At 44.4% G+C, this 10,578-nt stretch overlaps 1 protein-coding gene across 5 annotated transcripts in view; it reads right to left on the bottom strand.

The window, feature by feature from the left end:
* Positions 1 to 109: 109 nt before the first annotated feature.
* The window catches only part of EFCAB5 (EF-hand calcium binding domain 5), a 42,602-nt gene continuing 32,133 nt past the window's right edge, over positions 110 to 10,578 (bottom strand). For 3 of the 5 annotated variants that reach the window (XM_075112752.1, XM_075112751.1, XM_075112753.1), the window contains 9 exons: positions 9,089 to 9,378; positions 8,044 to 8,216; positions 7,068 to 7,296; positions 6,179 to 6,331; positions 4,866 to 4,969; positions 3,785 to 4,038; positions 2,975 to 3,204; positions 2,676 to 2,772; positions 110 to 1,114 (listed from right to left, as the gene is read on the bottom strand). In XM_075112752.1, the coding sequence (XP_074968853.1) occupies positions 975 to 1,114; positions 2,676 to 2,772; positions 2,975 to 3,204; positions 3,785 to 4,038; positions 4,866 to 4,969; positions 6,179 to 6,331; positions 7,068 to 7,296; positions 8,044 to 8,216; positions 9,089 to 9,378 (1,670 nt within the window). In that variant the 3' untranslated portion in view covers positions 110 to 974. Of the gene's footprint in view, positions 1,115 to 2,675; positions 2,773 to 2,974; positions 3,205 to 3,784; positions 4,039 to 4,865; positions 4,970 to 6,178; positions 6,332 to 7,067; positions 7,297 to 8,043; positions 8,217 to 9,088; positions 9,379 to 10,578 lie in introns of those variants that run through there. The other 2 variants (XM_075112755.1, XM_075112754.1) reach the window with 2 other exon arrangements.

The following is a 10,578-nucleotide window of genomic DNA, read 5'->3' as shown; positions in this document are numbered from 1 at the left end:
CCCGCCCCGGAGCTCCCACCGCACCGCACCGCACCGCACCGCGGCCCCGCTCCAGGAGAAAAACAGAGAGCGGGCGGAGAGGGCCGGAGGCTGAGGACGAGTATTTTTAACGGCCCATTGGTGAGTGGCGAAAGTGCTGATAGAGGGTGTGTGGGATAGAGTGAGGGTGGCGGCCCGCCCGCCCTCCTCGGCCTGAGGGGAGCCGAGCCGAGCTGAGCCCAGCCCAGCCCAGCCGAGGGTGCCGGCAGCCCGTCACGGCGGCGGCCAGGCCCGGGGACCCGCGTGGGACCGTTGGCGGGAAAGGCCCCTGAGGCGTGTCTCTCCCCGCGGGTGGGCTACGAAGCCGGCCTGCCCCCGCCAAGCATCTCCTGCCGGGAGACGTCGCTTGTTAGCGATGAAAGAAAGAAAAAAGAGTTTTAATTTCCCAACATTTTATTAAAAAAGTGATTCTGCCGAAAGAAACGTTATTGGAAAGATGAAATCTTGCTGTGGGCTGTAATCTCGAGCTTTATCCCAATAAGAAAGCTTTTTTTGCTATATTAAAAATGCAGGGCCTTTCAGCAACACGTTTAGAACAACTTGACAAAATGCTGATTAACAACCTTTACTTAAAATTATTCCTAAAAACTAATTTAAGGAGACCGAGTCTTGAAATTTTTTGCTGTATCATTTATGAGCATTGTAGCTTGGTAGTCATGAACGTGTCCCTGCCTCTCTCTTAACCCATCAAAATTAATTAAGAAAAACAACCTTTAATGAAGCTTTTAAAATTCAGTAGCTATACTAGCAAAATTGTTTCCTTCAATGTTTGTATTCCTATTTTCTTAATAATCCCTAACAGACTTCCTGCCATCTTAACAACAAATACTTGGCGGCTATGCATAAAAAATAAACAACAGTTAATTTAATAAAAGATGCCAAATACCAGCATCGCAAAGGTTAGATGAGGGATTGGGGATTTAATTGGAGGCACACTAGCGCTGGGTGCCGAGCGGGGCCAAGGGTGGAGCGGGTTTACTCGCAATCTCTGCCAGGGACAGGCAGCTGAGCACCCAGGTGCACAGGCACTGGGCTGGAGCTGAGCCGTGCTGCCACTCCGCCGCTCTCGGAATGCCTGAAACAAAGGACAGAGGTAACTCCAAAAGCCAGGTCAAAACTATGTGACCAGTGTTGTTACAAGACCGAACAGAGAAGATCATCCCTTTGGTGGAGCTTTCCCCGAGTCCAGTAGTTCCACCCTGGAAAACGGTGATGCTTTGAAAAGCACACAGCATTATTGTCACAGTGAATGTGCTGCCTTTTTGTTATAATTTCTTGTGTATTGTGGTAGGTCCCCTGTTGTACAACACGCTCTGCTATATCTTAATGCTAAACATTTGATAATTAAAAACGTAAAGTGAAAAGTGCTCTTTTTTTCCAAGCTCAGATTTGATTAAAGAGTAATATCCTTCAACGCTGTTTTAATAAATGCTATTACAGGTCACCACAGAATCCATTAAAGCAACCATAGAGCAAACATTAAAGGTTGCTCTGTCGATAGAGTGGAGGTTGTTTTGTGCTCCGTTCTGTATTAGAGCACAAGTGGGCATTATCCAACATACACCATGAGTAAACACTGATGTTCATTTGAAAAGAATTCCTATAACTGTGAGTTACACCTGCGTGTAACTGATCTGTCACTGCTCTCTTGGAGCAAGTTCCGTCCTAGGAAACCAACCTTTTGTAAGACACCAGCAGTTTGCCAAAGCTGTATTCTTTTAGTTACATCTATGTCCCTAACTGGAGAACTGGATGCTCTAGGCCTCATTCATTCTCTCCAGTGAATTAGTTTAATATCTATGAGGAGAACACGTGAAAAGGAACGATGACTGCATTAAGTGTTCACTCCTCATCAGTAGGCAGTGTACTGTTGATAAATATCCCCGGCTCAGTTAACGAGTCTTGTCCACATTTGATTTTTAACAGGCCTCTCAGTCTGGCATTAGATCATCAAGGGAGAGATCTCAACAAGAACAACAGTCATTTCTCATGCAGAGATATTACAGATAATAATAGCCTCTTGACTGCTTTGGCACCAAAAAAGCTCACATTTATTAAAGGAGAGAAATACAGACTGAAACCCAGCTCCTGTATATGGCCAGTGAGTATATTAAGTACCTGGCAGATGGTGTTTACAAAGAGGAGGGCTCACGCTGTCCTCCCACAACTGTGTTGCTGTTTGGAGCTGGGTCAGTCCCTCGGGCAGGGCTCAGAGGTCTGAGGTAGATTTACTTGCCAAAAGAGCCGTCATTCTTAATATGTTTTTACATATTACTTGCCAAAAGGACCATCACTCTTAATATGTTTTTACATATTACTTGCCAAAAGAACTGTCATTCTTAATGTGTTTATCTGGGTGTTTACAGGGAGATCACTTGTTCTGGCAGGTTTCAAAGATGATCTGCTCCCCTTTCCTTAAGGGAGTTAATTTTGATTCTAAATTTAACAGGTTGACTTCTATCGACCAAAAAAGACTGCAGATATTTAGGACCCCTTATCTGTTGTTTAATCTATTGTGGAATCAAAGTTAATTTCTGAAGTTAGGACCTTAAAAGCACTCAGCTGAAGGTTGCCACTGATGCTATTTCATTGTTGAGCCATGTCTAGTCATCTCACAATTAGTTTATGATATTTACCAGTGATGCAGTCCAGCAGCAGCTCTGCTTGAACTTGCACAGATGCAGCAGTTGGATCAAAGCGATAAATCTCCTGAATCAAATTGTCATCAAATTTCTGCAATGCAGAGAACAAAAAGAGTCAGGTGGTGGTGCAAAACTTAAGAGAGGATTACAGAGTTAAAGATGGCTAAGTCAAGCGTATCGGAAATCTGTAGGTAATAAGTTATTTCACTGCCAATTCACACTTGGCAAATTCCACTCTATCTTCTCGGGGGAGGAAGAACAGAAAACAAAGTCTCAATGTTTTGAAGTCTTACCAGTATACACTGACTCCAGTTCTCAGTCTTCTTTGAGCCCTTCCAGTCTGGATGGAGAAGCAACAGCACAGCCTTAACTATGTTGTGTACCAGAGCTGGTGGTTCTACATAGCTCTTTATTTCAGCAAAGCTCTCAGCATTGAGTTTCTGGATGCACTCACGCAGGTCCTGCAGCATGAACCGATGGAACAGAACCCCTGCGTGCCTCAAATTTGCCATTTGTTCTGCCTCTGCAATTGAAGCAAACCTTTTAACAAGTTTCTCAGAGACAACTGCTACTCAAGACTTGGATTATTGACTGGAAGGCTCTGCCCTCTTTATGACTAACTCTTTGTCTCCTTGACTCATTGATTCGTATACAGCCCAAGTACCCTGTGAAACTTCTAAAATTGGGTATGTGCTTGAGAAGGAGAAGAAACTTGCCTCAGGGGCGAGCAGAGGTCCTGAGACCATGAGGGGTTCAGGCATGCAGGTAATTCTGGAACTGTGACATTCAAATTCTTTTGATCTTAGTTGGTACAGTTCTGAGGAGGGCATGGGAGATCCCTGATACAACAAAGCACCTTGCTTCACACCTTATATTTCAGTGGGAATTGGGCATAAAACATCCTGTGAAACAGAGTCAAAATCTAAACATTCTGTTTACCCCTACGCTGCTAAGCACTTGGGCTTGCTCAAGAGTAGTTTATGTGTAGCAGAAGTTTGTATTTGCCTTTCCATACTTGTAGGAATGGTGCTTTAGACATGGTTTAACTAAGACTCCTAATTTCAACTCTAAAAAAACCTAGCTTGGCTCTGTATGCACAGTACCCAGTACGTAGGTTGGTTCTGTTTCCTCTAAAGACCTCTTCAGTATCTCAGAGCAGGCAGCTTGGGCCATCTTCAGCATTTTCTGCAGGTCTTTGTGTTCATGAGGTGGTAATTTCTGGTGGTGTCTGGTGCTGATATCAAATATCCCAAGAGCTCGTCCTGATAGGTCACGGAGGGGTACTGCAATGTGGTATTCTCCACAGACACAAGTGCGAGCGACCTCTGAACTGTCTGCGCACTTAAATAGGTAAACTCTGCAATGGGAGTTAAGGAAGGAAAATGTACTAGACTTTACCATTCTGGTTTCTCTTGGCAATTTATTTAGCATATTTTAGTAAGATGCCATTCATCTCTTGTTGTTAAAACAAAGGTATTACATTACTGAATCACTGGTCATTTCCTTGAACTGAAATACGCACAGCTTTAAGTATCATTCAAGCCATGTACAAATACAATATTGTGGAAGAATATTGCTTAGCCAAGGCAATTGCTGAAAATCCTAAGAATTTAACAAACCTGAATTAGGTTGTAGTCTTGCTTTAAGAACAGTTTCCTTTTTATAGCCACACTGACATTTGTTCTATAGAGTTTTATAAAAAGTAAAAGATCTGCTGGAACAGCAAATGGCTGCTCAACCAGCTTTGACAACAAGGATGATACGTGTAAAAGACAAGTGTGTGAGGATCTTGGCAGTGGAAGGAAACAGATAGTGAAGGAAATGAGACTAATATTGGCCGGGAGAAAAGACTGATTATCCTAAAGAGCAAAATGTTTCAGGGTAGGCTCTAATCCTGCAAACCTTTCGCAGCAGACGTAGAGCTTGCTTGGCAGCTCAGCTGGTGACCATTAAGTTGGAAGTTAAGTTTTTGCAGGCCTAAACTCAAAGGAAAAATACTCCTCAGCCCTTCATGATACACTATCCCATGCACACGCACAAGAAGCCTTGGTAGTGAGAGAGCTACAGCCAGATGCTCATGCAGGGTTGCATTACCATGGGCTATATGTAATGGGGATCATGCCCAATGCAGGCTAGAGTCTAGGACCAGAGGTATCTACTTCGATTGCAGGTGCTGGAGCCTACCTTAAGAGGTTTTCTTTTCTGAGGAGAAGAACAGGAGAGCTATGAATTTCTTTTTGTCCTGTATTATCTGTAGTAGTCACCTTGCGCAGAGCGCAGTCACGTGTCTGCCAGAGAGAAAAAGGAGGTTTAGCAGCATCCAGGAAAGGAACAGCTATTTTGAAGCATGGAGAGGGAGGGAATTGTTTCTTTCTTAAACTCCTATCTACATTCGAGGGCAATGGGATGGTTAAAGACATCTCACAGCAGTGCTTGGTTTTATTCCCAGAATGTATTGCTCAAGACACATGAAGAATGTGCCCTGGACCTCCCTCAGCCAGACAATTCAATCCATCCCTAGGCTCCACACTGAGGAACACCCACAGGCCAAGAAGAGGTTTCCCTTCTTTTTCTCATCCCCTTGCAGTCCCCTTTCTCATGTCACGTTTGTGTCAGTGTGCCTTGACACGTGAAAAGCACAGAGAGGAGCAAATGACCTGGCTATCGGGCAGCTAACAAGGGAACAGAGCAGAGCCTGGAATGGCAACAGAAAGCTGCCAACATAAACTGTGCTTATCAGAGGAAGCAGCTACAGCAGATGTCATACAGACTTTGTGATGACACAGGATCGGTCCTAAATATTGCATACACTTTTCATCTTCTTAAATCATTTGTTTATGAAGTGACAAGCTTCCCAGGGCCCAAGTGCCTGCTCAGCAACTGCAGTATGACCGGCGGGGAGCGGGGCTGCCTTTACAAGCTAGCTTTGGGAGCAGCCACTTCCTGAGTCGTATTTAGTCTTGGCTGCTGACATTAGTTCAGAATGAAGAGCGAATACATTAGCTAGGACATTCCTTTTTCTTATAAAATATCATAATTTTGACAGGCACGGAATCTCCACAGAAGAGTATTTCCATTTGTGGAGGTCCCAGGCAAGAAAGCTTTAGTGGGGACTTGCGGTGTTGACTAACCTATGGATGGGTGGATGGATAGGTGTGGGGTTTCTGCTCTGTTGGTTGCTATGCAGCTGTGAGCATTGAAGCAGGAGAATATTCCCTTTTCCCATGAAGAAGGGACTATAGTAGCAGTGCTCTTGAATTGTTTTACATGGGAGGACGAAAAAAACGAAGAGTGGCCCTCCTTTACAGAGGGAGCCTTCCCTCTCTACGTTTGTAGCCTTTCTGTTCCACAGGCAGGCACAAGAATCTCAGACAGGCTTCAGTTTTTATGACAAAACCAGTGGAAATGACAGGCAGCTAGAAATGGCAGCTCCTCGCTAAAGCAGCCTTGTCAGCCCCTGACTCTTGCAGGCCTTCTCACTGCAGTAATCTGTGTACCTTGTCTTTGCCAGGCTCCACCAGGTACATAACAATGGTGTGGATGCTGGGTGCCCTGGGATACAACCAGTCCAGAGCAGTAACAGTCATCTGTAGAATATTTTCCAGTCTGCAGACATGGTGGTAGGCTTTGCTGAACGCCTGAGAAACTCCCTGTGAAAGCAGAATCCCCGAATGAGCCAGATAATTCCGTATGATTTTGGGAAAAATCTGGGGAAACTTTCATGCAGCAAAATGAACCAAAATGGTCGTAACAGGTTACTTTAATCACAACTTGCAAAGCTGAATAGTGACTGTGAAATGTCCCTTGATCAAATAATGCTCTAAAGCTCTGGAGTACCCGGGTCACAGCCAAGTCCTAAACTAGACAAAGCTGGGTTTAGTGAAGACAGCCAAATTGACTGGTAATGTTGGCTCGCTGCGCTCCCTGCTGCCCGGATGATGCATCCACAGCGAGGCTGATTCTAAAGAGCATCCCAAAGAAATCCAGACTGCTGTTGCTTATAATTAGTCCACCATGTAAAAAAGCAAGGTTTCATTCCACTTTATGGAAACAAACGCAAACATGAGGTTCAGAGCTTCAGGCAACAAAAGCCACTATCTGCGGGCTTTGCACAAAAGTGCAATTAGTTTACTAGTCAGGAGAAGCTTAAATAAATTATTGGTAAAGTGATACCTCATAATCAGTTACAGATAAGATGCTAATCAGTAAGATATTGCTAAGGTGTTCTGCTCACACCACTTTCACCATATAGAGTAGAAAGGGGCCCACAGTTCTGTGCTTCGTTGTACATCTTACGTTTACTCAGAATGAACATGTAAAATTCATGTGGTCCATACACAGTTCTTTGAAGAGTGGTCTAACCATCTGCTTTCCAATGGTGCCCACCTGATAGAAACTGATCTCGTGGGTCAGAAAGATGGTTTTCTCACGCTGGTCCCGAAGAGTGTCAAGGCCCAGAATGCCGAAGACTTTCCAGCGCACATCGTGCAATGGCAGTATCAGGAGTGAACCTCTTCTCTCCTCCACTGGGCGGTCATAGTTCCAGAAGTGGATATTTCCGTGGAGCTGAACTCTTGGAACATGGATTGGCTTTCCCTCTTCAACAGCTGCAAAGCTGAAAGATAAATTTATGAGGAGGTTCTTTCAGAGTAGCAGAAAACCTCTAGCAAAGCAATAAATAACTGCAGTTTTGATATCTCCCTGCTTTTGGGCATCAGAGAAGGAAGATGTTAGCTCCTTATTCTGACCACACCCAGAAATACCTTGTTTACCACTTGCACCCCAAAGACAGTGGCAATAAATAAGGCACTTTTCATCCTTAGGACATTTTAAAAACATCAACTAATTAATGTAATGAAAGGGAATACAGAAGTGAGCAGCAGTTACATTTATATAGGTTCGAAGAAGCAATATTTACAGAAAGAGACAAATATGTCTAGCTTTTGGAAATGAGAAGTAAAGAGGCATGAAAGCTGTTTATAGTGTAAAGACTAGGGAAGGAAAGGCATTGTCCTCAACAAATATCCTGTGGATGTGAACTGGTATAAGGGAATTAATTTTTAAAGAAGAAAACGTAGGCCCAGGGTAAAAGACTTTTGCTAAAGGATGAGATTGATTAGGCTGTGAGCTAATCTCCCCAAGGAAAGGAGCGAAGTCCCTAACAGAGCAGTTCTAAGTAGACCACGCAAAGTATAAAGGCATGTATATGATAATGAATCATTCCACAAGGGTCCCTGAGGGGATTTCTTCTCTGGAGTACTCTGTCAACCTCGGTTTCCAGTGCACCCCAAACCACTGCCTGGCACTCCGACATTCCACATATTTTTGAGAAAAAGGAACAGTTATTTGCAGCTTTTCTTACCTTACTCCTTTCATGTCTCTGTAAAGTATTTGGTTTAGAACATATGGAGCATCATCTGCGGTACATGCCACGTAGTGTAGGAGAATCTGTCCCCGCTCCGGTGAGAGCTGGTTCTCTTCCAAAAGGGCAATATACGCGCTGATCTTCTTGTTATCCCCGTGGGCTTCTGCATCCTAGCAACCGAATGTTTCCCATTACATTATGTACATTAGCCGTTGGCCATTACACTTATTTCATGTACTTAGCACTTGTCTCATTTTTTGCTGAGATGCTGTTCTGGGTCACTGATGTCGTACATCATGCACCAACCGCATGACACGGACGTGTCTACGCTGCGATCGTGTCTGACCGCTACGCTCCGTTACAAGCAAAAACACTTGCTGTTTTGATTGGCAAGGAAAATGGATTTCTTTTGTCCTGCTGCTAACGGGGAGAAGTTCACATAAAAGTAATCCCTAATTATAACCTGTGCCTAAGCGAAACTCCTATGGATTTCTTCTCCAGTAGGAGATTACTTTGGAACAATCAGACAAGTGACAGAGTTACTATTGCAAATCTAGACAATATTGTAAGAACATTCCAGCTACCATGAGAGAATTTTTGCTTTGAGGAGGGCTTTAATGGTGAGGACAAACATCTAAAGTTGCAGCTGCAAGTTAAAAACGAAACTATTATCTCCACTGCAAATTAACCATCTTTGTCCCAGACTGACTCCAGTGTGTTTCATTTCAGAAGGTCCAAAACTATAACTGTGGATTTCCAGATTGGATGCAAGTCAGCTCTTCAAAAAGTGAGAGATAAGTACCCGTGAGATGCATTCTGCATTGGCAGAGCACGGGCGAGCATTCTGGTGTCGCAGATCTGACCTGTGGCCCTTTCTGTGCGTTGCTGTTGGCTCTCATCAGCTAAGTGCAGAAAAGCACAAGGAAACCAGCCTCAGCCCAGCTCCCCGTGCTACCTGTGAGCTCCACTCAAGTGCACCAGGGTTCAAAGTCAGTGTTACAATCCCCACACAGATGACCCCCGTGCTCCCTGGGGTGCGTACCTGGGAGAGGGCCTTAAACACTGCTTTATAAACCGGTTCCATGCTTGCTCCGCTGGTCTCAGCTGCTTGCTGGATATTGTACAGCCATTTCCTCCTGGCTAAGCTTTGCAGGCACTCCATGCGACTTCGTTCCACGCTTGTGGTCAGGAATTCCACCAAATTATCAATAGCTTCATCCTCATCACCAGTGAACTCAGAAGCGACTAACTCAAGGAAAGTCTGGAATGCCTTTGGGGATAGCTTCCCCACTCTGCTGAGCTGTGGGTAACGGGAGCAAAGGTGTTTCTTTGCTAGTAGAAGAAACAGAAAATAAGACAGGGACAGTCTAGTTGAATAAAATATTCTGCTTTTCTTGTGCAAAATACAAATCAGGCCCTAAACTGGCTTTGGGTGAAGTACTCCAGTCCTTCAGCCTGGGTTTCTTCAGCTATCTCCTAAATGCAAGCTGGCATCGTGACAGGTAGCCTCCAGCTTCCACACTGGATGCACCTTTTCCTCTAGATGCCTGCTGTCTTACCTACTGGGAATGAAACCTGCAAGGCATTGCTCCTGTGCCCCTTTTGTACCTCTGCAACGTACCTAAACAATAAAGGTCAATGGAAAACAGGAAGGCTGCTTGGAGTTATCAACACTCAGAGGTATCTTCATATCAGAACCAAATCTTATGGACACTCGCCGGGCTGGTGGGACTGGGCTGCAGGTGGGCGTTCCGCATACTGTCATAGTAGCTGAAACCTTACAGCAAAACTGTTCATCAAGCCCATTAAGAATGTGAAGGTCAGCGTCTACAGATGATTTCACAGATCACTCATAGTCCTGGATTTTCCATTACGTACCATACTGCAGACATTATATTTTAATTTTGAGGCTTTCCAGAGTAACTATCATTCTTAATTATCCTTCTTTAGATGCCTTTGACGAATTATTGAAATAACATTTGTATTGTGCTAAATCTCATAAATGAAGAGCAAAGAAAACGAAAACTCTACTGAAGTTGTACAGAGATCAGGGCAAAAGCGCTCTGGAATCACTTGTATGGCACCAAGGGGTGTAGATGTGGAGCAAGAGAGCTTTTGTAAAAAATACAGGGTTTAGAAGAATAAATTAATATTAAAAACATCTGAAAGAGTGAAGTGCTGCCTGTTAGCTCTCAGGGGAGTGAAGGAGCAAAGATCACTGCACGGGGGCTGCTCCCTCCCATCTTGCCCAAGGCCGGGGAGCGGAGCAGTGCCCCAGCCCCCTTTGTCACGTCCCAGAGGTCGCAGCCGAGCTGGCCCAAATACGGGCAGATAAGAGTTTCCTTTTGCTTGAAGGAAGGAGAAACGAGGAACGCCACAAGTGTCAATGCGTGATTCCCAAGGATCGCTTTCCTGTATCCACTCACTCTAGTTCATTAACTTCCAATTTTGCCCAGAGATCCTGAAGGCAAATGGGACTCATTTTAGACTTGTAACCCTAACAGACTGAGCATGAAAATGTGAATTTATCTC

Source organism: Phalacrocorax aristotelis, chromosome 18 (assembly GCF_949628215.1).
Source record: "Phalacrocorax aristotelis chromosome 18, bGulAri2.1, whole genome shotgun sequence".
In the NCBI taxonomy this organism is placed as follows: Eukaryota; Metazoa; Chordata; class Aves; order Suliformes; family Phalacrocoracidae; genus Phalacrocorax; species Phalacrocorax aristotelis.
Note: the sequence above shows the minus strand (reverse complement) of the source record. Positions and strands in the feature narration are given on the sequence as shown.